The sequence below is a fragment of the Colobus angolensis genome, unplaced genomic scaffold (genome assembly GCF_000951035.1).
Source record: "Colobus angolensis palliatus isolate OR3802 unplaced genomic scaffold, Cang.pa_1.0 Scaffold3, whole genome shotgun sequence".
Classification (NCBI taxonomy): domain Eukaryota; kingdom Metazoa; phylum Chordata; class Mammalia; order Primates; family Cercopithecidae; genus Colobus; species Colobus angolensis.
Genome location: NW_012116265.1, coordinates 14,731,634 through 14,757,371, shown reverse-complemented (window position 1 = coordinate 14,757,371; position 25,738 = coordinate 14,731,634). Strand labels below are relative to the sequence as shown.

General features: G+C 37.9%; 1 protein-coding gene across 2 annotated transcripts in view; it reads left to right on the top strand.

The window, feature by feature from the left end:
- The window catches only part of NRXN3 (neurexin 3), a 1,638,519-nt gene that overhangs the window by 742,272 nt on the left and 870,509 nt on the right, over positions 1-25,738 (top strand). For both annotated transcript variants that reach the window (XM_011949472.1, XM_011949473.1), the window contains one exon: positions 16,710-16,829. In XM_011949472.1, the coding sequence (XP_011804862.1) occupies positions 16,710-16,829 (120 nt within the window). The remainder of the gene's footprint in view (positions 1-16,709; positions 16,830-25,738) is intronic.

Genomic DNA, 25,738 nt, shown 5'->3' with positions numbered 1-25,738 from the left:
CGCCACCTCGCCCGGCTAGTTTTTTGTATTTTTTAGTAGAGACGGGGTTTCACCGTGTTAGCCAGGATGGTCTCCATCTCCTGACCTCGTGATCCGCCCATCTTGGCCTCCATTTCTTAATTTATCATTTCTTTTGTATAGAATAGTAAACAAGTAGGGGATGAGGTTTTATAACTAAGAACTAAGACCAGGATCTCCTCAAGATGTGTTTTATTCTAGCAAATCTAGAATACACAGATAAACATATATATATACACACACACAGAGAGAGATAGATAAATATCTGTATCTATCTACATTTAATATATGTTTCCATCAAAGTCATTGACAATGACAGTTTAAGATCCCTAGGTAGTAAATGTATTACCTTCCCTATTATATCAGACACATGATAGCAGGTAAAATAAAAGGTGAAAGAGTCCAAAATTATTTTTATTGATTGATTGATTGATTGATTAAGATGGAGTTTTGCTCTTGGTACCCAGGCTGGAGTGCAGTGGTGTGATCTTGGCTCACTGCAACCTCTACCTCCCAGCTTCAAGCGATTCTCCTGCCTCAGCCTCCCGAGTAGCTGGGATTACAGGTGTCCACCACCATACCTGGCTATTTTTTGTATTTTTAGTAGAGATGGGGTTTTACCATGTTGGCCAGGTGATCCACCTCTTGACCTCAGGTGATCCACCCGCCTCGGCCTCCCAAAGTGCTAGCAAAATTATTTAAAAACATACTAATTTACTACTCTTCAACTCTCAAGCGTGAGTAGCAAAAAGGAAAAAAATCTTGAAACAAGTATTTGATTTTATGTCTCTGATAGATGCAAAATGTGTAATTTAGATATGAAGTGCAATTTCTGGGCAACTCCTAGTCAACATTTATTTGTAACCTGATACCTCTCAATTTAAGCTAGGGTTTTTTTTTTGTTTTGTTTTGTTTTTAATCATACCTGATTTAATATTTTACTGGTAAATGTATCTTCCTATATTGAGGCCAGCTTTGCTGCAGAGGCCAAGGCATAATCAGCTAGAAATGTGGTTTAACAATTGCAGATGATAAACATCTGAAAGAAATACATGTGCTTTGTTTTGAAACTGGCATGAATAAATAAAAATGACATTAATCTGGTGCTCTTTTGCCCACAACTATTTGGGTTTGGATATATTTTTAAAATTAAACAAATTGAGATTTTTGGTGTTCCCAAATCACCATGATCCAAATGTCTAATTCTAGTGCCAAATTCCTAGGTGGCATTTGCAAGAGGGGACGAGGGGTACACTCAAGTGACTCTTCCATGCTCAGCTCCTAATGTTTAGAATTATTTCTGTGGGCTCCATCTGATTGCACACACGTGTCTTTCAGTCTGACCATGCACTCCCCGAGGTTGGCTGTGTGGATGTGAGAAGGCTCTTGTTGCCTGTTGCCTGTGCTTTGTCAAGTCTGATGTGCCTCTGCCCTGCTCTGCTGACTTGGCTCTGAGGAGGCCGGCTCTGTGCCTGTTCTGCGCGTCCCCCCTGCCCCACTCCCCAGCCCCGTCTTTGCTGTCTCTGTTGAACCTGTAGAGCATTTCAATTGTCCGTCTGAGTGATGTTGGTTATGCAGACTGCGTTTTCATTTCTGTAATGTTATCCTGGTTTATTCTACCTCTTACTAACCTCTGGTTATTGTTTTCGCTTTTTCTGTTCTTTTGCTAACAAAGTTGCGTTGACCAAAGCTGACCTGCAAGGTAGAGAAGGTTATTGTTCCCATTACCACTTTGGACTGAAAGATGCCCTGTGTAACTCTTGGTATCTTTTCTTTAGAGATCTTCAAGCTGTCACACCTCTTGGACAGCAGCCATTGTGGGGAGGTGGCTGAACCCTGTGTTCTTCTGAAAGGGTGACAGATAACCCAGATCAATGCATAAAAAATAGCTATCAAGAGGAGACCTCATGGGGAAAGAAACATGATTCCATTTTGGGGAGGTACCAAAGAGGTTTGACAGCATCCCATACTGTGACTACCCACAAGCACATTAATTTACTCTGGAAATGATGAATACCTCTCCAAGCAGTTGCTGTGGAGGGCAACTTAATTTATTCACCATAGATAGAGGAAAGAACTTGGAAGGTAAAAAAGAGCCAACTGAGCCCTTAATTTATTATTTTCTAGGTCAGGGAGGTCATTTCCTAGAGCAGGACATTTAGGTGCTTGGGCTTTATGAAAGAGAATGTCATTTTCTCTTAACTAGTTTTAAAGTTTTAAATATTTCTGAGCATTTGGGAGACATTAATGTCATTAAAATGTTTCAGAGATTTATATTTTCTATTGGGGATTTTGGTTGAGCACTTTAATTTCCTGTTTTGTGATCTCAGGAAAAAAGTACTCTTGGGGAAGAAGATGATCTGTCATTTTAATCCTGAATACCCTATAAAATACTGCATGTGAGATGTTAGTGAATGTCTATTGCAGAAACTGCTTTGTCCACTATTCGAAGAGGCATCTTACAAAGTCAGTAATGGCCCACTGATCCTATTGTGCCAGGCTGCTATGACTCAGTATAACAAAGGAGGAACAAGCATTTTAGCTGTCTTTTGGCTGATTGTCAAGCAGGAGACTGGGCCTCATGACCTCTGCTGAGTTTGCAATCAGTCCAAATTGTTAGAAGTGGTTAAGGCAAAGGTAACGTTCAAAAAATTACTTTTCATATAAAAAGATCATTGACTTTGCTGTGACTTAGTTGTTATACACCATGTAGCTAACCAGTACAAGCACCTATCTCTCCAGAAGACGTCCACCAATAAAGACTCTCTCTCATTATTTTACCATAACTTTGTTTTTCTTTATTGCCTCTTGGCAGGTTCACATATATTTTAATATATATTTAAATTAAATAAAAGAATATACACTAGTTAGGACTTACAGTCAGAAGAAGCTTTACGATAGCTTTCAGTTTCAAAGTATAGAGGGCCCTTGTGGCAATACTGTTGTTTTAGACATTATGTTTAATTGTCAAGAAAAATCCACTATATATCACTCTGCAAATGAAAGGGAGAGAGAAGGGGACAGGATTCCATCTGCAATGCAAGACAAACCAAGGAAGTTGAAGCTCCTTAGGACTGGATTTAGCGAATTAAACTGGACAACTACATCTCCTCCATGACTTTACTATTACTCAGGGTAAGAACTATATGGATTTTGAATTCCCAGAGCTTAGCATATCCTCTCACCTAGAGAATCCAGACATGACAAAATAATCTGAAAGTTCTCATCCAAAGGAATAATGGTTTGTAGGGAGAAGTGAATGACTGATTTCCATGCCTAAAGTAAATTGTTTACTAAAGTGTAGATACAGATTTAGGGACATAGTGGTTTGGAATATCTTGATGTTTCCTTTTATGGAAGCAGTCTAGGCATCAATATGATTTTAACATTATTACTCCATCGGCAGGAACTTTCCTCCATTCTTGTAACGACTTGACAGTCTCTTTGTTTGTGGCAGGAGCTACTATTCTTTTTAATTATTTGGGGCCATCCTACTCTTTCTCTGTTTTATAGGAAAAGCTTTTAGTTTTTTGTTTCCTAACATTGGGGTGTGGACTATTACTCACAAGCTGGCTTTTTCAGCTACAAGCTGGCTTTTTCAGCTACAAGCTGGCTTTTTCAGCTACAACCTGTGAGTACAGATAGTACTAATTACCATGAAGTACAAAGGGTAGTGAAGATATATGACAAAGAAATGAGGCAGTCGGAAGCCTAGTCAAAAATGTATTCAGAAGGAAACATAACAAGGAAGTATAAGAAGTGACATAATGAGTCTAGATGAGTCAACAGCTTAAGTCCTCTTGTTATTGTGTGGTTGGGGTAGTGTTTTATTTGTATTTAAGCATTTTTAACTTCTCCAGTGAGTGTGTTGTTCAATTTAACAGGAACTTAGTGTCAGCTATGCCTGTGTGTCAGGGACTAGGTACTAGGGCTGCTAGGATACTGCAGATGAGATGCGGTCTCTAACTTCAAAGAATTCCACAGATGATCAGCCAATACTTACAATGCAAAGTGAAAACTGCTATCCTAGAGACATGCATCCTGCCATGTGAGCATGAAGGAAGACACTGGATGGTGTAGGGTCATGGTGGTCATGGGGAGTGCTCAGGGGATATCTTCTCAGAGAGAGTTTGAGCTGAGTCTGAAGGACAAGTAAGTTTTAGATGGATGAACAATGGACGCATATTCGAGAACTTGGCTTATTTGGGAACCTACAAGAAGCTCAATGTGGCCAAAATAATGTGTGTGTGGGGATATGATAGAAGATAAAATGAGAGAGGTAGGATAGAGACAGGTAATGACAGGCTTTTCCTGTAAGGAGTTGTACTTAATCCCAAGGATGCTGTAAGGAGGACAGAGATTTGGGTTAGATTTTCGTTTTATCAAGATCACTCTGACACTAGAATGGAGAAGGGATGATGCACACAGAAACTAGAAACAGAGAGCCGAGTCGGGAGTGAAGCAGCATATTCCAAGACAGAGGGAAGAGACATGCCCCCAGTGCCTGTTACTTTACCCGGCCAAGGAGGTAAACAAGTTTCCCTTTTGCATGAAACCTCGAAGAACTAGAAAGAAAGTGAACTCTTTCTCCTGTTTGCTGCACACCCCCTCTCCACTGCTACACTGGTGTTCTGGTTAGTAGCACATTTATTTTCATATTATGACAAAAAATATCAAGGAAGAAGTTTACCAACTTCCCTGGTTTCAGGCCGGAATCTACATCTCTCTGGGTCAATAGAGGACATAGGAGCTCTCCATGGTACTCCTGTGATCCACAGGAGGGAGGTTGCCTTGCTGAGCAGTGCAGTCTTTGTATCAGTGTACCTCTGATAGAATGACAGTTTCTACAGAACATTTAGAAATAACTTTCTAATTCCTTTCTGTTTTTAAGAAAGGTATTAGTGAAAGGGAAGAGATTCCCTTGGAAGAAAGGAGCTGCAGAACTATAAAAGAAATATTAAGATTGACCTGTGGGGTGTGAGGCAGATGATGTAAACTATGAGAAATAAAAGAATAAGTGATTTTTTGTATTAGGTGATAAATTAGAATCTTCCTATTCCACCTTTAATTATAACTTCTCTTAGCAAGCTTTATTTCTGAAGTTTAATGACTTTTTTCTAGAAATGTAAGGTGCCCCTCTGCCCAGATGGTGAACAAGTGGTCAGGGGATCCAGGATCCATTGGATCTGGGCGCTAAGTGCTGGCTATTTTGAGAAAGTCAATCAATGTATTGGGTTCAGATGCCTTGAAAATCTCAAGATTCTTTAAAAGCATTTTAGAACAGAGTTAGAATTTTAGAACAGGTTAGCCAAACACCTTTAGTAGGTAAAAGAAATTTTAATACCGCAATTGTCTTTACTATGATGAATATTGTCCTCTACCTCATTTTCTCCCAAACTAAAGATTGTATCAAATTCTCCATTGTATTTTATGTTATAAAATATAGTATTTGACCTATTATAAGTTCTTCAAAATGATTTCTATTATGGAAAATAATAAGAGAGACAGAAATTACAGTGAAGTTACCATTATTGTTCTTGTGTCCTTTTCCTCTACATTATACAAGAGAGGCGTACAAAACAACTGTGTCAGTGTGGCATACTACCATAATGCATCTTGTTTCTGGACTCCTCATAAACTGTACACTCAACCTAAGTGGGAGGAGGAAACCTGATTATTGTCCTTTCCAGCAGAATTGCTGATGACCTTTATTGACAGTCTCTTTGATGATGGTGTACACTAAGGACTTGGCAGGTTGTATCTCCATTGTGACTACAACCTTACCTGATAGATATTGTTATCTCTGTTTCATAGGTGACTTTATAGGTCTTGCATATGTTCTCTCATTTAATCCTCACACCATATGATGCAGTAGAAATATATATCTCCTTTATGCAGATGGGCACACTGAGGTTTAGAGTTTATATCACCAGCCCAAGGTCACATTTACTAGTAAGTGATTAAACTGGATTTTAAAGCCCATGACCTTTTGCCTATTATGCCATATGGTGTGAGCCTGGATTTGCTTATTTCCAAAGCAGAAAGAGTACGTGGATGACCATAGAGTATCTGAGAGTATCAGAGAATATGTCCTCCATGCTGACTTTATCGTAGATTGTTTTCATATCAACACCATTTTGGAAAATTCTGGATAATATTTGCACAATGTTAGAGCAATGTATTTTAAATTACCTCTTTTTTTGTTGAGACTGACCTCTGAAACTCCTTCTCCTTCTCTTTTAAAGTATATTCCACTGCCCCAGCAGACCCCTAGATCAGTGCCTAGAAAACAAGGAAAAACAGATAGACTCCTCAATTTATATTTTCTAAAGAATCATTGACTTATGGGGGATTGTGTATCACTTTGAAAAGAGTTATTTGAACTTTGTGACCCAGGCATCCCCTGAAAATAGGGTGGGTTGAGGAAGAAGGCTTCATGCTACCAGCCATCCTCTCACTCTTACAAATACCCTACCTGCAGCAAGTATCAACTCCCACCTCTCTACTGTCATGGAAGTGTGCTGTGGGTAAATGAATTTACTTTTAAGCTGTAACTATTCTTTTTAGATCATTGACCATCAAGAGTAGTGCTGTGCTAGAGCTGGCACTAGCACAGGAATTTCTAGGGATTTTATAAGCCAGTTTACATGATGTAACATGTTATAGCTTGAAATTGACTATGAGTGGAATACTAATAAAACCAACACATGTTACAAATCAGTTTTATTTTCCTTTTCCTGGGATGCTGGTTGTTAAACATTTACTAGTGATATATCACCAATAAAAGGCCATTGGGGATAAAGACACCATGAAGCCATCTCAGTCAACCAATTCCCATCCATGGCCATAACCAATTTTACATCCAATGTATTATGAGAGGGTTGAAGTGGTTGAAGAGAATAAGGGTGTTAGTGAAATGATCCAAATGTTAGATTTTATTGTTTGTCTTTTTCACTGATGACTCTAGTCATATGGCCTTTTAAAAACCTCCGTTTGAGAAGAGGAAGCCATAAACATCTGAACATGCTTGAGAAGAGTGGTTTTGATGCCTTCCTTATCTTGGTAAGGCATAGGTCCTGACTTCAAGACAAAAAGCATGATCTTGGGAATACAACCACCCTTAGGTCTCTCTGCCAATGAAATTTTATAATAAGATTTAGGACCCTATTCTCTGGCATTGCCTTATTTTCTATAAAATGGGACCTAGTGTATTCACGTCTCAGTGGATTTACTTGACATTTTTAAGGGATTGTTGCTTTCTTATTTTAAAGCTAAATATAAGTAAATTTGGCTTCCTCCAGTTAAAATGAATAGATCTTATGTTGTCTGTAAATGACTCTCTTCAGAAAAGCCAAGGGGGCTCAACACTGTAAATTTAGAAATACTCTGAAAGCTATGGAAGTAGCTTTGCTGAAGGGTCCAAGACATATATTCAGCTAAGTAAATAGGCTATCCTTATTATAAGTAATACCCTCTGTATTAGTTAGGGTTCTCCAGAGAGCTATCCTATCTATGCTATATAGGATATATACATCTTATCTTTTTTTATATATATAGGAATTTATATATGTATATATAGGAATTGGCTCACATGATTATGAAGGCCAAGAAACTCCACAGTCCACTGTCTGTATGCTAGAGAACAAAACAGTTGGATTCTGGGAATGGGGGTGGCAGGGGCAGAAGTGGCATGATAGAGTAAGTTCTGCTCTGATTTGAAAAGCCCAAAAACCGGGAGCACCAGTGTCCAATGTCTCACCTCAAGCAAAGAAAGTGAATTCCCCCTTCCTCTGCCTTTTTCTTCTATTCATAATAGGACCACAACAGATTGGATGATGCCCACTCACATTGGGGACCGTCTGCTTTATTCTCTTTACCAGTTAAAATGCTAATCTCATTTGTAAATACCCTCAAAGACATACCTGGAAACAATATTTCATTATTATTACATATAATGACCAGGTATCTGGGCATCCCTTAGCTCAGTCAGTTCGACACATAAAATTAGGCATCACATTCTCCTGAAGCCTCTCAACTCTTTAATTTTTATATTTTAGCAGTAGAGACTATAGATTTCTCAGGTAGGCAGTAAGAGTCTTTCATAATTCATTTGCATTTTCAAAAATTTCCCTGTAGGGTTTCTATAGACTTATTTATATGAGACTTATATAAATACACACACATACACATATATCTATGTATATTCATCTTTTCTGTGCTTTTTTCCTTCCACCCAACTACTGTTCACTCATTTTTTTCCTATAAAACAATGTAAATTTAAAAATGTGAAAGTAGAAAGATTAGGCACTTACCGGGGTAGAAAATTAAGTCGAAGGTGGAAGATCTCTTTAGACAGTTCATAGCTTGTATTAGTCTGTTCTCATGTTGCTAATAAAGATATACCCAAGACTGAGTAATTTATAAAGAAAAAGAAGCTTAAAGGACTCAGTTCCACGTGGCTGGACAGGCCTCACAATCATGGTGGAAGGCAAAAGAGGAGCAAACTCACATCTTATGTGGCAGCAGGCAAGAAAGAATTTGTGTAGGGGAACTCCCCTTTATAAACCCATCAGATCTCATGAGACTTATTCACTATCATGAGAACAGCATGGGAAAAATCCACCCCCATGATTCAGTTACATCCTTCCGGGCCCCTCCCACAACACATGGGAATTATGGGAGCTACAATTCAAGATGAGATTTGGGTGGGGACACAGCCAACCATATCACCAACTCTCATAATGCTCCTTCCCATGGAAGCTGTGGTTTGTTGGGACAGGCAAACCCTTTGGTTAGCACAGAGTTCTACTATGATAACTTCACATTTAGGTTACACCCATAGAGTCTAAGCCCTTTGACTTAAGCCCTTCACTCCTTGTGATTACAGTTAGTGAAGGTTGATAGATCAGCCTTACCTCGTTCTCACTCCTGGGTCACCAGCCTCGGCCCTCTAAAGGAATGCACATTGAGAAGACAAACTTGATATGGTCTCCAGGCCTGTCACTTCTCCTTTTCCCCCTTACCCCCTACCCCTGCACCCTACATTTCTCCATCCACTTCTTGTCTGGTTAGAACTAGCTGGTGCTGCTTTAGCACTACTTATGAATTTCAAATTGGTTTGTTTGAAACACAGGTTTGGTTAAGACTTACTTGGGCAATAACAGCGAAAGTGCATTCTGATACTAGTGTTGTGAGCTTTAGGAAGCGAGTCTATTTCAAGGACCTACAAACAATAAAAGATAATCTATCAACTTTTGATTTTCTAGGCCATGAAGCGGAATTGACTAAATCAGTACACACGTGCTGCAAGGGTGGATTCTTGAGCAGTGTGACAGGCATAAAATGGTTGTATCAGACAATTCTTAATGAGAGAAACAATCCCACATTCAAGAAAAATGATAGGAAATTTGTGGCAGCCATCAGAATTATTTGAGAAATAAAATGATAAGGGAATGAGATGCAGTTTCATGTTTTCCAGCAAACTAAAAGCAGAGTTGGAAATTAGAAACAAAAGTATTACCACCATTGACATCTTATTTCGTCTTTCCAGACACATTTCTGTTGTCTTGTCACTTTCTCTAGTATACAAAGAAAGTCACCATCTTTTTTCATAGGGATATGAGACTATGTCAGTGAGAGTTAATCACATCTCAAGAGCAAAAGTAATTTATACCATTCCTATACAGGAATTTCCCAAGGCCTTTCAATGTTTAAGATATTAACAATTAACAATGACAATGATAAAAAAGGCTTTGTAAATATGTAATTATATAGATTTGTGCTATCTTAGAATGTCTGGAATTTTATGTTGATTTGGAAGAGTGTTTTAAGAAAAATTATAATTATTAAGTCCCTAGGATTGTCTGTTATGCTTATAAACATATTTATTTGATACAAATTTCTGTCCATAAAATTGTACAAAACTAGATCTTCCTGTTTAGTTTTAATTGAATTGAAATGGTATTTGAAAGTTTTCCTTGTAAAAAACAAAAACGAAAACAAATCCTTACATCAAGATGTCACCTTTTCCCAGTTGTAGGTTAGAAATACCTCAAGTTACTTTTATTAATCCAATGACACCACACGTGCACATACCCCACTCTGGCTTACCCACATCCATGAGAGTTTCGGTGAGTGGGCTGCACAATTGGCAAGCTTGGGTTTGAGACCTCACCCTCTCACTTGCCACCTATGGATTTTGGGGAAAATTATGTCACTTTTCTGTGCCTCAGTTTACTTTTCTGAAATCTTTGCCTTTTGATTCAATCAACAGTTTAAAAATTATTTAAATTTGAAATTATGGAGATCTCCTATGAGAAAATAATTTCTGTTTCTCTGATTCTTTACTACTTTAATTATATTTGCTTTACTATGTGCTTATGAAGATTAATTGAATCAATATCTTAAAAGCATTTAGTATAGTGTCTCGTTCATAATAAGCACTAGGTAAGCTGTGTCCATTGTTATATCATCTATCCTCTTTCTGATTTGTACAAGATTATTTGATATCAATATATGTGTGGTGGGAAGCGCTGTTGAAGCTTTTTTTTTTCCCCTCAATTTTTTTTGACACACTGCTATGTGAAATGCATACATTAAATACATTGACATAAAATAGACTCTGTTTAGGAAAGGATATACTTAAATAGGTTGAAGTAAGAATAGGAACTTATAAAATGATCATCTAGAAATTGTTCTAGAGTCTAGCCCAGACTCTCATTCATTCAATAGTTATTACATACTATACCTGGGCTTAGAAATACCAAAGAGTTCTTGTCAACATCTAGTGAGACTGAAATCAAAGGACACATGGCCAATTAAATACCACCACCCAACCCATCCTAAGAAAAAATATAAAGAAAAACAGTTTTAAGTAAGATATTACTTATGTAAGCTCTTATTGGTAAATTCTAGGGATAAATTGCTATAAGAACCATTTTGCTTTAAATTCTAAATGGATGGCTTAATTTCTTTCTTTATTTTTTCTTTGTTATTTAGTTCTTTCTTTTATTCAATAATGTTTTGCGTATTTTGAATAGAGCCCTCACGCCATACCAAATACAATATCAGAAATTAGAGTTGTAAAGGTGACCAAGGCAGACAAGGCTTCTGCCCTTGAGAGGCTTACAGTCCACTAGGATTTGAAAGACAGTGAGGAACTTAATAGTACCGACAAAAACCAGACACATTGACCAGTGGAACAGGATAGAGACCCCCAAAATAAACCTATGCATTATGGTTAACTGTTTTTTTTAAACAAAGGTGCCACAAGTATACAATGGAGAAAGGATACAATAAATGGTATTGGACAAAATAGATATTTACATGCAGAAAAATAAAATTGGACCCCTTTTTATACCATATACAAAAATCATCTCAAAATATATTAAAGATTCAAATGTTAGACCTGAAACTATAAAACTACTAGAAGAAAACATACAGGAAGTGCTCCATTACATTGTTTCTGGGCAAGGATTTCTTGGATGTGACTTCAAAACATAGGCAACATAAACAAATGAGATTGCATGAAACTAGGAAGCTTCTGCACATCAAGAAAACAATTGAGTGAAGAAATAACCCATAGATTGGGAGAAAATATTTGTAAAGCATATATCTGATAAGGTGCTGTTATCCGAAATATATGAGATGCAAACAACTCAATAAGAAAACAAATAGCCCAATCAAAAAATGAACAAAGAATCCAACTAGATACTTAAAAGAAGATGTGCAAATGGCCAACAGATATATGAAAAAATGCTCAACGTCACTCATCTTTGGGAAAATGCAAATTAAAACCACAATGAGATATCACCTCGCACCTGTTAGAATAGCTATTATCAAAAAGACAAAAAAAAAAAAAAAAAAAAAAAAAAAAAAAAAAACAAGTATTGGCAAAGGTGTGGGGAACAGGGAACACTTGTGCATTGTTGGTGGGAATGTAAATTAACATAACCATTATGGAAAACAGAATGGAGTTTCCTCAGAAAACTAAAAATAGAATTACCATATGATTCCTGCTTCTGGGTTTCAGTCCAAAAGAATTGAAGGCAGTACACCAAAGAGATATCTGCACTCCCATGTTCATTGGAGCATTATTCACAATATCTAAGAATTAGAAAGAACCTGGGTGTTCATTCTCAGATGAATGGATAAAGAAGACGTAGTATATGTACATGATGCAATGCCTTTGCTCATTTTTTGATTGGGCTATTTGTTTCTTATTATGAGTTGTTTGAATTTCTTATATATTTTAGACAATAGCCCCTTAACAGATTGTTTTATTAGGTCTTAAAAAAAAGTGGGAAGGCCAGGTGCGGTGGCTCCTGCCTGAATCCCAGCACTTCAGGAGGCCGAGGCGGGTGGATCACGAGGTCAAGAGATTGAGACCATCCTGGCCAACATGATGAAACCCCATCTTTACTAAAAATACAAAACTTAGCCAGGCATGGCGGCGTGTGCCTGTAGTCCCAGCTACTGGGGAGGCTGAGGCAGGAAAATCGCTTGAACCCGGGTGGCAGAGGTTGCAGTGAGCCGAGATTGTGCCACTGCACTCCAACCTGGCGACAGAGCAAGACTCCATCTAAAAAAAAAAAAAGTGGGAAATTCTCTCTCATTTGCAACAACATGGATGAACTTGGAGGATATTATGCCAAGTGAAATAAGCCAGACACAAAAAGACAGATACCACATGATCTCACTTATATGTGGAATCTAAGAAATTTGAACTCATAGAAGTAGAAAACAGAATAGTGGCTATAGGAGGCTGGGGGAGGGGATGGATGGAAAAATAAGAGATGTTGATCCATGGGTACAAAGTTTCAATTAGAAAAGAGGAATAGGCTTTGGCAGTCTATTGCATAGAATGGTGACTACAACAAATAATAATGTATTTTAAATTTCAAAATCGTTAGAAGAATAGATATTAAATGTTTTCACCACAAAAAAGTGCTAAGATTGTGAGGTGATTGATTTGTTAATTAGCTTGATTTAACCATTCCATGTGTAAACATATATTAAAATGTAACATTGCATCCCGTAAATATAAACAACTATTTCAATTAAAAAGAAATTAATTTAATTACAGGCCACATAATTGTTATGAGTTAAGTAAATAGGGAAACATGATGAAGAGTAAATGTCCTGCTAATGGGGGCTTCCTTCAGTAGGATAGTTTGGAGAAAGCTCATTTTGAGCTGAAACTTGAAGAATAAAAATGAAATTTGAATCTGGAGAAAACACAATTAAGGCCATGGGTCCAGCAAAAAGAACAAAGGAACTTGAAGGTAGGGGTGGGCATGAAGTGTTAAGGCAGTGGTCTGGGAATATGAGCAGACATCTGAACCACCCGGAGGGCTTGTTACAATGCACATTTCTCAATTCTGCCCCCAGTCAGTAGGTCTGGGTACAGCCTTAAAGTGTGTTTTTCTCATAAGCTTCCAGGAGATGCAGTTGCTGCTGGTTTAGGAGCAACACTCTGGGAATCATTGTGTTAGGAATTAAAAGCAGGAGAGGGCTGTAGCACTATGAGCTAGGGACATATAGTAAGAAATAAGACTGGAGAAGGAGGCAGGGGCTCTTAGGAGCTCAATCTTGAAAGGAAGTTCAAGGTTTGTTCCAGTTTGATGAGAAGTTGAAAGTTCTGTTAAGTCCTTAGTGACAATACTGTTGTTCTTGAATGCTTACAATGTAGTCAGTCTTCCAGTACTATCTGATTCTACATGGCCTTTGCCACTTAATGCAAGTGAAGCAAATTCAGTGGAATTAATAAATAACCTATAATCCCCGCCCTGTATTTGATACCTGATGAGCTTTTGACAAACGGAAAAGATTACTCACTTTGCAGAGTGAAGACATGCTCCTACATTCAGGTTTTGGAATCATGGTACAGCAAGTGAAGGGTAGTTACAATTCAGATCACCCCAACATTTACTGATACACTGTTTCTGCACCTGCACGATAGACTTAGTGCCACAAGGACCTAACCAGAGAATATTAGCTGATTTCTAATAGCAAGCACCTTTCAAACTTTTGATGATAAAATAGTAAAAACATAAAGCAATTAGAGGATCATATGAGAAGACAGTGCAATGTGTAATAAAGTGCTAAATTGAATATTATATACAAAAATTAATGATGCAGATAAAAATTGCTATGGCCACACAAAAGTGGGAGAATTATTGTTTGAAGTTATTGACTAATGTTTCATTGAAGAAGGCATTCAGGCTGGTCCTTAGAAAATGGTTAAAATTTGGCAGTTAGAGGGAAGGCAAAAGACATGGAAAAGGCTTCATCTTTAGATTCAATCAACATTCAAAGAATTATTGTGTTTTCCCAGAGTTTTTGCTGTTTTACTGCCATTTACAGTAAAACCTTCCATGTGTTTCTGATTATCGAGTACAATTGAATTACTAGCCAATTGTATGGTGAGAGTTGTTTGTCCAGGGAGCCCCTGTGGACTTCTCAGAAGCTTTTATCCTTTGAAAGAAGCTGTCCTGATTTACCATTGTTAATGAAACTTGTATAACACAATGCTCAAGTTTAAGACCCACTGAGAACATGACCACATACCTCCTTTCATCTCTACATGGGGCAACCACATGGACAATAGGAGCTACAGAAACCCAGCAGCAGTGCTGTAACCCCAGCGTTAGTAATTGTTTTGAACTTTCTTATGTCATGTCTTCATAGCATTGTATTATGAGTGATGGCCTGCCCTGCTTCCACCCTTCATGAATAAATGCAAAACGCCTTGCTACCCAGAAGACGAACCCTTTGTAGTCGTGCATCTCTTTTGAACATGCATCTTTAGGACCCTGTGTTCTTTCATTTCAGTATTCTTGCTTTTGTGAGGCTTAGGTTAGAAACTGTGAAATATGCTGTTATTGCAATGGTTATATGTTTTACTCTGTGATGTGCTTTTATGCCTTAGTTCCTGACATATATTTGGTGAGTCAAAGGGCTCATCTCCTTTGCTGAGATTCTCTGGGAAATTCATGGAGTTATCCTGAATATTAAGATATTTCCTGTGAGTCCAGATACTCCTAAAGGTATAGATTTATCTTTAATCCCAAAGTTAAGGCAGAAAATATCAGAAAAGAGAGAGAATGGTTGAAGACAAGTGCCAGGCTGACCAAAAGAGAGAGTTTAATGGCAATCTGTAAGAGACAGATCATCAAAAAATTTTAATGCCCCGCTCATATCAGTGAAAGATTTTGAGAATACCTTCAAAATAAGTAAACTTATTTATAAGTTGTATACATGTACTATTATTCTTATATATTAACATATGAAAGACACACAGAAATAGAAATAATTTAGAATTAATTAAAAGAAACACAATTTCCAATATTTTCTTTCTATAGCACAAATGATTCCCTTTTGCATGCTCCAGCGCACGCACACTCCATTTAAGAGAATTTGTTTTTAACCGGGCGCAGTGGTTCAATCCTGTAATCCCAGCACTTTGGGAGGCCGAGGCAGGTGGATCACGAGGTCAGGAAATCAAGACCATCCTGGCCAACATGGTGAAACCCTGTCTCTACTAAAAATAAAAAAAAATTAGCTGAATGTAGTGGTGTATGCCTGTAATCCCAGCTACTCGGGAGGCTGAGGCAGGAGAATAGCTTGAAGCCGGTAGTTGGAGATTGCAGTGAGCCGAGATGGTGCCACTGCACTCCAGCCTGGCAACAGAGTGAGAGTGTCTTGACAACAACAACAAAAGAATCCATTTTTAGAATACCTGGAGCAGCAGTGTGCTGTAGCGCAATGGCTCTCAAACTTCAGACTGCATTCGAATGTTCTGGAAGCTTATAAAAACAGATATATGCCTCCCTGCAAAAGTTTCTTATTCAGTGGATCTGGGATGAGCTCCAAGTGTTTGCATTCCTGACACGTTCCCAGTTGGTGGTCATCTGAGAACTACACGTTGAGAACCACTGGTATAGTCGACAGCATAGGTTTTAGAGTTAGTTTACCTAAGTTGGACATCAGCATCCTTCAATTACCGACTATGTGACCTTGAGTAAATTACCGTGCCTTCCTGAGCTCAGTTTTTTAAAATTTGTAAATTGGAGGTAATCATAATTACTTAGATCTTAGATTACCTAGAAAGCTCAGCGAGATAATGTAAATAATGTAAATGTTTAGTACCCAGTACTCCCCTCCTACAAAACATCAACACATGCTGGCTGCTAAATCCTCCTTCTTCTCCTTCTTTTCATCATTATCAATATCATTAAACATCTTTTTTATGTCACAAGGTAGACATAGGGACTTTTGGTTTCAGGATTAAAAAAACATTGTGCCTTAATTTATAAGAATCATGGGAATGAATTTTTTTTCAGTGTTAGCATTCTACATTAAAAAGACTATAATCCAAATGAGATATCTTTCTAGTTGAAAGTTAGAGATGAAGCTATTTTGCAAAGTCAACCCAAAGGAGAACAGTGTGTTCAGCCCTCTCCCTTCTGTGTGTAACTGTTGATAGTTTGTGGCTAAGTGTGTACTTCCGTCATCTTTTGTATATACTGAGTTTTTGTTGCATGAGATTGAGTTGACAATTTTGGTGCTGTGTCTTCAAATGTTTGGGGGCATGAGAATGGTACATTCAGGTGATTTCTTTGAATCTAATTTTTAACATTTCTTCTCTCTCTCCTTTTTCTTTTTTCCCCCCTCTTCTTGTGCATCAATAGGACCCAGTACCACCTGCCAGGAAGATTCATGTGCCAACCAGGGGGTCTGCATGCAACAGTGGGAGGGCTTCACCTGTGATTGTTCTATGACCTCATATTCCGGAAACCAGTGCAATGATCGTAAGTACAGCAGCCTTTCATACTGGAACTTTGTCAAGGTGTTCAGAGATTTGGAGAATCTTAAGGGACAATATATAAAAGGATGACTCTTCTGAAAGATTCATAAGTAATTCTCTCCTCCAGGAACTTGGGAAGTAAATGACTAGTGTTCTTATGAGACGAGTGAAGAGATGTGCCTTGCTTAACAACCCTAAATGTTCTCCCACTTGCTTACTCCCTGTGTGTTTTCTTTAGATTAGAATAGCGACTGACAAACAATAACCACAGCAGCAAAACCAATTCAGGCAATATTTTTGTTGTAAGGGCTTCAGGTCTTCATGAATTAAATCACCTTATCTTATTGAATTTAACTCCAAATTGGTTAATAATTTTGAGACTCTCCCCTTTTGCATTGCCTAGAATGTTGAGGCTATTTAAAGGGTATAGCTGTTTTCTCAAAAGGTTTGAGTTCTCTGAATTTCTTAGGCCTTCCAAATGACAAAGATATTCAAGAGTTTACTTTTTACAATTAGCAAAGCTTAAAGCATTCTTGGGTATCTTTCAGGTATAGGGCAGAAATTCTCTCTAAGTTTATTAGTATCTGTTTGGTTTATATATTCATAGCTATTCTGTATGTTTGTGTGTGTATATATATATATATGTGTGTGTGTATACATGTATGTATGTATTTTCTATTTTGTGAGTGTGTGTGTACATATGTATATATATATATGTATATATATTGTGTATTTGGAAGAGAGTCTTGTGATTGTTAATTGTGTCTACTAGTGATGCTTCTGGTTCATGGGTTTAGTTCTGACTTCATGAAGGTGCTTCTAGCACTGGTGGTAAAGACACTTCAGTGCTGTGGGCATCTATAACCTGTGTCTCCACTTCTTTCTCATGTTGTTTTCTTGATGTGGCCATAGTAAAGATGAGCACACACTTGAAATTTCTGAATAACTATGTCTAAGTGATTTGTTGAAAATCCCTGACTTAGTGGGTCCTACTAACCTTCTGACTTTCTAAATGCAGCCTTGGTTTTATAATCCAGACTCATTTGACTTCTTGGTTTTAGGAAAATGATGTATGACATTATCTGAAAAAATAGTAAAGTCACATTATGGTGTGGCCACATGGGAGCAGACACCAATTATAATGCTATGCCCCCCAGATCTATGTGGTTTTCTTGATTCTTTATTTCTCAGCTTATTATCTGTATGCAGCTGTCTGTTGTTATTCTTTTTCCCATTTTTCTTAGTAGTTTTGGTCCCATATGCTCTTTCATTCTCTTAAGGTACACTGAGGAGAAACAAGTGGAGAAGTTGGCAATATAGAGAGAAAATTATGTAATACACATTCATCTAATTACATAAGCATATGCCTCTGTATCTGTCATGTGAAGGATACAACGTCTGAAGAAAGTTTTGGCATAAGATTGCTCTTACCAAGTCTTTTGGTATTATTGAAAGTCACGTTGCCATACTTACGATGTGGAAATACTGTTTCACTCTGAAACAGGGAGTTATAAACCTGAGGAATTATACGACATGGTCTTTCTTTTTCCTCCAATTTGTCTGTATAGCACTCACTAGGAAGGCTTTTTGCTCTAAATGGTGGCATAATGCTTCTTTATCCTCACAAGTTTATTTCTTGTCACACATACATCCCACTGTGGGTTGAAAACGGTCATGAAGAGACTCTCCACACAGAACAGGTATAAAGGTAAGTTATCCTAACATGGTGAACATGCACAATCTTCAGAAAGGTAGGTATGTCTTTTTCTGTCTTTGACAAGTTCCTGTCTGTCACCCAATGCCAGGCATTATTTTCTGGTACAACTCAGGAAGGATTCTTTCTAGCATTCTGTGACTGTTTCTGGTTTTATCAAGAGCAGATTATGTCTCAGTCTGGGATGTGGAGTATTACATTGTCCGACTTGGGGAATTTGTTGGGATATAATGAAGCACTAGAACTTACATTGGGAAAATGTCAGCTTTCCTTTGTGACAACAGTTTATCATAGTTGAGAATATTTCTAGTAAATCTAGGTTTAGGGCAATACATTATGAATTTTATTCTTTAACAATGCAGCTAAATCTTTTCATTGTAGCAGACTTGGGAACCTGCATCTCTAACAGGAGCTACTTGCCTAGTCCCCCACCTGGAGATTGGACCATGGCTTCTGTGATTGGATAGATATATGCAAATGATGCAGTACACATCTTTTTTTTTTTGAGACAGAGTCTTACTCTGCTGTTGCCTCTCTGCTGTTGTCCGAGCTGGAGTGCAGCTTCACAGTCTCGGCTCACTGCAAACTCCACCGCCCGGCTTCAAGCAATTCTCCCGTCTCAGCCTCCCAAGTAGCTGGGATTACAGGTGCCCGCCACTATGCTCAGCTAATATTTTTGTATTTTTTAGTAGAGACGGGGTTTCACCATGTTGGCCAGGCTGGTCTCGAACTACTGACCTCGTGATCCGCCCTCCTTGGCCTCTCAAAGTGCTGGGATTACAGGGAAGTACACATCTTAATTGTGGAGTGTGATAAATATATAAAGTTAAGACATAAAGGATGTGACTGTGAAGTTTGAATATAAGCTTTTAATGAAATCCAACCAAATATAGCAGAATGGTAGATTGCTTAAAATTATTACATTGGACGTTTCTGTTTCCAATAATTGGTATTCAAGGTATCTGGAAGACCTTCTCTTTTGGAACTAGCATCAAAGCCAGTTTGTTCTACCTAGAATAAGCAGTCTCACTATATCATAGGCCATTATTTTCTATATCAGTCTTGACCCTTAGAATTATAATTGGCTATTTCCTCTCATAAACATCTTCAAAATGAAGTTCCCTGTATGATATTCTATGTGCTTACCTTTGTTGATAAATTTTTGGTGTTGTATCCTGTATCAGGATTCAAGTATCAACCTTCACTGTCACCAGCAGACTTGAATAGGCTCATGCTAATCATCAGCAAAGAGCAGTGGGGGAAATTGCAAAGAAAGAAGATAAAAGTTCATGGAGGAGGAAGAATAATGGCAGGAAGGAATATAAAGAAAATCAGAAAATGGGTCTTATATGGAAGAGCACAGAGGTCATTAACAACTGCTTTGGTAACATGCCTGCCACAAGTGGCCTGTCTTTGACCTAAATAACAGAAATGGATCACGACATTAAAAGTCGAGTGCCATCAAGGGAACCTGTCCTTTACCTAATTAATTCCTGCAAAGAGAATGTTCTATAGAATGTTGCATATAGCTCAAGTTGTATCCATTTAAATGCTATCATAGGACCATGCAAATAGGTTAGAGATCAAATTTAATTGCAAAAAGCATTTTGTGGGGAAAAAGAAAGGTTATGGATATCTCATTTTCCAGGAGCTGTTTCTCAGGGCAACAGATTGATCCTCAATTAATGAACATGAAAACACTTCAGTTTATTACTGTGTATCCAAAAACTGAAACTTACTCAACAGGGAAATAGCTAGGTCTTATATTTTCCAAAAAAGTACTTATTTCATCATGTGTAAAAATGTTAATCATATCTAGGCATGACTTGTAAGACTCTAAAAATGTCTGCATTTTAGGGTGTTGCTTTTTCCTAGCATTGGTTCTTTTATGACCTTGATGTTTTTCTTGCCTATTTACCAAATACGTTTGCCTGACAATTTTAATGTGCTGTTACATAGATACTGCCTCTATGAGTACAGTGTACATTTTAAAACTTAGTCTCATTTAGTGTGAGTAGGCCAAGCCTGGATGTTTTCACTGTATTTCTTTATTTGTGTGACCCTGGTGGGTTGATGGAGGCAGTGGGGTGAATTTCAGTTTCACTCTTATAAACATAGCTGTGCAAAGCTGATATTCTTTAGAGCTGATTGTCTTGTATAAGCGTGATTCCCTTATACGGGGTTAGGAAACAAAAATCCTCTGATTGGAAACCCAAGTGTCATTGATTTGCTAATTTTCTTACATAGTTTTAGATATGACCTTCCACAATGTTACATAATGGTAAAGTCACGGGGAGTTTCTTTGGGGTTGACTTTTAGGGCTGTTTTGATTCTACAATCTAATCATCCCAGAAGAAGTTTTGAGTTAATGTAGAAATCAGTCTGATCTGTGGAAGAACACATAAGTAACATTTTCCAAGATAATCTTCAGTTCTTGTGAAACATTTAAAATTGAGAGAGTTGGCTATTCAGAGGGTGAGCACCACCTGAAAATCAACTTAATAAAAGCTGTCTTGGACTACATTTTAAGAACAACAAAAGAAATGGAACCTCACCAAGGTTCTTAGGGGAATATTCTTTTTTGATATTGGGTTCTTATTAGCATTTTAAATCAGGACTGAGAACCTGGGAAATTCTAGCATGTTGTAGCCATGGCAGCACCAGGCAAATCCAGAATCTCCTTCCCATATTTTGTGGTGATATCACTGTCATGGTCAGCCTGCCGTTGAGTTTTTCTTTCCTTCACAACATCGAAAAATGTTGTGTAGAATAGAACCCTCCTGAATGCACCCACACATGTACAAAAAGGTTGTCATTTTTATGGACTTTGTGAAAATAGCAGTTTTAAACATTTCATACCTATCTTTAACAGCATTGTTGCCTTCATGTACATGACAACTGTTTTGAGTGTCATGTAATTTGGGGGTCTCGTTATTGCTTCTTGTGCCCTGTACAAGCACATATAGGACAGTCTTCGGCACATGAGTCCTTAACACGCATCAGGTTTCTGAGTTTAGGAAGTGGATGTTCATCATGGCTTTGTGGGGTGAAGTAAAGGGAGTAAACATGGGTCCTCAGCCCACAGGAGCCGGCCACCCTGTGCTACATTGCTAGTCACACATTGCAGGCTGCCTGTTGGAGAAATTGCTAGGTTCACACTGGCATGTGATAATAGATGTTCTTTGCTTGCAACAAATCAATAGCAAGCAGCTGTGGATCGTGCCAATAGTGGAGTGTAAAGCGCCTTTTTCAGACAGTTTTCTGCAGGAGTGGCTGTTAAGCTGCACTGTTGGCTATTGATTGGCCTTTTGCTTTTTATTTATTGTGTGGGTTTATTTTTTTAATGTAGGTTGGTGTATTGATTAAATCTGTTAAAAACACATTTCCCATTCAAGCTTCAGAAACAATGCAATGTATGCATTACTTAGTGTGCAAAGAAGGGGACGGACATGTGTTTACTAATTCTGTCTCTTGGGTCCGTATAGGTACACAGACATGATGTTAAGAACTTGTGTTGTTGTGAACCTCTGTTGTTCCAGACCTATTGGTATAGCATTAATTCTTAAGGAGATCAGAGTATAGTACATCCATGTTTTTGGTTATGTGTTCATCCCCTGCCTTTGTTTTCAGACTCTGCCTGCCCAGCGAACAGGCCATATGTGAGAAGTTCACTTGTAAAACAATTGTTGCTCAGAATGCACTTTATCGTTTATTGATTAATTCACTCACCAAACATTTCTTATTTGCAGATATCATCATGAATAAGAGAGGTTTGTTCTCAAACACCTTCTAGTCTAATGGGGAAAGATGCGTATGAAGGTGCTTCAGTAGAAACATGAACGGTGTATAGTGAGGAGTCGTAAGGTGGAGTAATGGCAACTACCCCAGGGTTGAGACTCTACTGAGAGCAGCTGCTTTTAGGACAGTTTTCATTGAAAATGAGGCTTGAAAAAAAAATTTTTTTTTGAGACAGACTCTCTCTGTTGCCCAGGCTGGAGTGCAGTGGTGCAATCTTAGCTCACTGCAACCTCCGCCTCTTGGGTTCAAGTGATTCTCTTGCCTCAGTCTCCTGAGTAGCTGGGATTACAGGTGTGCACCACCCACCACATCCAGCTAATTTTTATATATTTAGTAGAGATGGCGTTTCATCTTGTTGGCCAGGCTGATCTCGAACTCCTGACCTCCTGATCCGCCTGCCTCGGCCTCCCAAAGTGCTGGGATTACAGGTGTGAGCCACCACACCTGGCCGCCTTGAAAAATTTATAAGTACGTTCAAAGCAAACGTGATATGGAAGAGGGCTGCAAAGGAAAGGTAGCGTCCAGCAGGCAAGCAGGGAGAAATATGCTGCAGCCACTGTTAACATTATGTTGAAATCATTGCAGGGTCCTAAATGTAGGCCTCACAGGGCTCAAATCTTGATTTATTTCATTAAGTCATTGGTAGAGATTGATCTTGAAAATTTATTTATAAAGAATCCGATTTTTAAAAGGCTGATTTGTAATGTGTATAACTTATTAAATGATAAAAGAAATCAGAGCATAGTCATTAATTTAATTGGCTCTAGAATCAAACTGCTTTAAATGCCAGTCCTGAATCTATCTGTGAAGTTGAATTGTTCACTTAGCTTCCTGAAACGTTGGTATAGCATAAGGAGTGTAATAGGTATTTGGTAAATAGGATTAGTGGTAGATTTTATTGTAGCTAATTATAATATTTGACAGCTGTTAAGTCCTTATCATGGTCCTGACACTCTACTAGGACCTTTATAAGGATATCATCCTTTTAATCATCCCCAAATTTTTAAGAAAATATTGTAGTATGATATTCTTGATTTTAATTATGACAAAACTGAGATCACACCATTAGAATATAGCTGATTGAGGATTTGGTCCCAGGTTTGTGTGACATAAAAGTTCACATTCTTATTCAATTTGCTGCCACTTAGTCACTATTAGAAATCGCAGTTTAACATCTGTACTGTTAGACTAGGATGCTTAATTCCATGTGGGCAAGTCTTCACAGACAATCACATTGCATAAAAACATAGAACTGGAAAAGGGAAATTGTGTTCTGGATGGTTAATTGTATCATATTGTGGAATTCAGAACATTTTGGGTGTGCCTTCTTAACACTCAGATGAGGCCATTTAGAATTAAAATATCTTTAGCCATTATAGAATTAGAGTATCTTGCCCATACTCCCAACTGTTTATATTTTCATTCTCTGTTGACCTAGATCTTCTGATTTTTATGTGTTTGCTTTATTTCAATTCCAACATATGTCATATAGCACGATGGATGAGACCTCTAATGTGTAATGGGGTGGCCTGTGTTCAAATCTTGACTCCTTCCCTTAATATCTATGTTACCTTGGACATGATAATTACTGTGCTTCCAAAATGCAGACATTTTTCAGGTCCTATCTTGTAAGAATAAATTTGACAAACATAAATTGAATAATAATAAATTGAATGTGTAGTGGTGAAGTTTAGGAGATATGGCACATAATGGCCCTACAGAACTGTTGGCTACTCTTCGATATTACTTTCAAAAAGTTAAAAAGATGACTCATACAAATATAATTATTTTAAACTTAAAAACAAAACACTCATGCAAATATAGAGTGAATGTGTGTCAAATTCATTTAACTCCATAACGAGAGAAACGAGATGGTTAACAGTGTAAACAATAAGATGACAAAAGACTATTTGAAGAACTGGATATTTACAGGCCTTAAGAATATTAAAATACAAATTTAGGATAGATTTAAAAGTGGTAAATGTCCTACAAAGCAAAAATATCTTAACCTTTGGTGTTATCTTTTCTACTGAACATCTGTGCTGAACAAAAATCTACCAGTTCAGAGGGCATCTTCTGTATTCTGGGCCCCCACTAACAATAAGTGTCAGTGCCAGACACAGGTACTTCTCCCATAGAGCTAAATGTTTCTTGGGTGGGCCTATTAAACAGTGTCCTTATATAACATTGAAAAGACACATGATTTTTTCCCCCTAACTTTTGCTGTACATTTTGAATAATTTTTATTAATTTATATTCAGTTTCTTTTTTTTTTTTACCTTGAATACCTCTTTCATACACAATTACCTTTTTTTAACCACTTAAGAGTATGCCCCATCGTGCTGAATTCATGGTCATTGAAACCCCACAGCAACCCTAAAAGTAAATGCTATTGTGATACCAGTTTCATAGATGAGAGAACTAAGACAGCAAAGTCAAGTGATTTGCTCAAGGTGACAAAACTATTAGGTTGGGGAACAAAGATTCAGAGTTATGTTCGTCTGACTGCAACGTCTGGGCTCTTGACTGCCAGTGTCTTCTTAATGCCTCAGGGAAAGTTTCTTGATGAAAATTCATCTGAATTCATAGGGATTTAGATTCACGTTAGCCACAGAGCTTAACGACTCTTGTTAGCATCAATTATACTGTAATTTCTAGTATTTGTGTTGTTCTTTCGGAGAGAATGCTATTTTATTTTATTCACTTTAAATGAGAGCTTTTAAAGTAGGACTGATTTGCTCAGGGAACAAGATCAGAATCTCCAGCAAATAAGTGCCATTTTGCAGGTTTGGTATGTCTAAGCAGGCAGGAGGCTGAGTCCTGAGAAGTCAGTGAGGCTGAGAGGGGCAGCATAGCTCCATGATAGTCAGGGTCCAGAAGGCGAGACAGATGCAAAAGAAACATCAGGAGTGGCAGCACCAAAGGTTATTTCTCTGCATCTGTTTTTATTTTTGGGCTCACAGATATTCCACAGAGCCAAAGGGAAGTCAGAAGATAGCAAGGAAACCCAGGGTCTTCTAAGAGCAGAACGAAGCTAGTGGTACTCTTAGGAACAGTTATATAGATGTGGGTTGTAGCTTGTTGCCCATGGGAATCACACTTGCCTTTAAGTTCCATCAGTATTAAGAAGGGATGATTTGGAGTATCCTCAAGCTATACCAGGGCTAATATTAATATGTGTGCAATACTAAACCGATTCAGCAAGAGCCAGGACTGTGTGCAGCTCTGTTTTTTCACAGCTCTCCCTGAAAATAAGCTAGAACTCATAGGTGACACATTGGTTTCTACAAACCCCAGTAGACACTTGGTCCTATGGTTCAAGAAAAAATAGTCTCCATAATTCAAGGGCGTATAGCTTATCATGGATTATCATAAGCTGTTGGAGTTTGTGGCCTCAATAA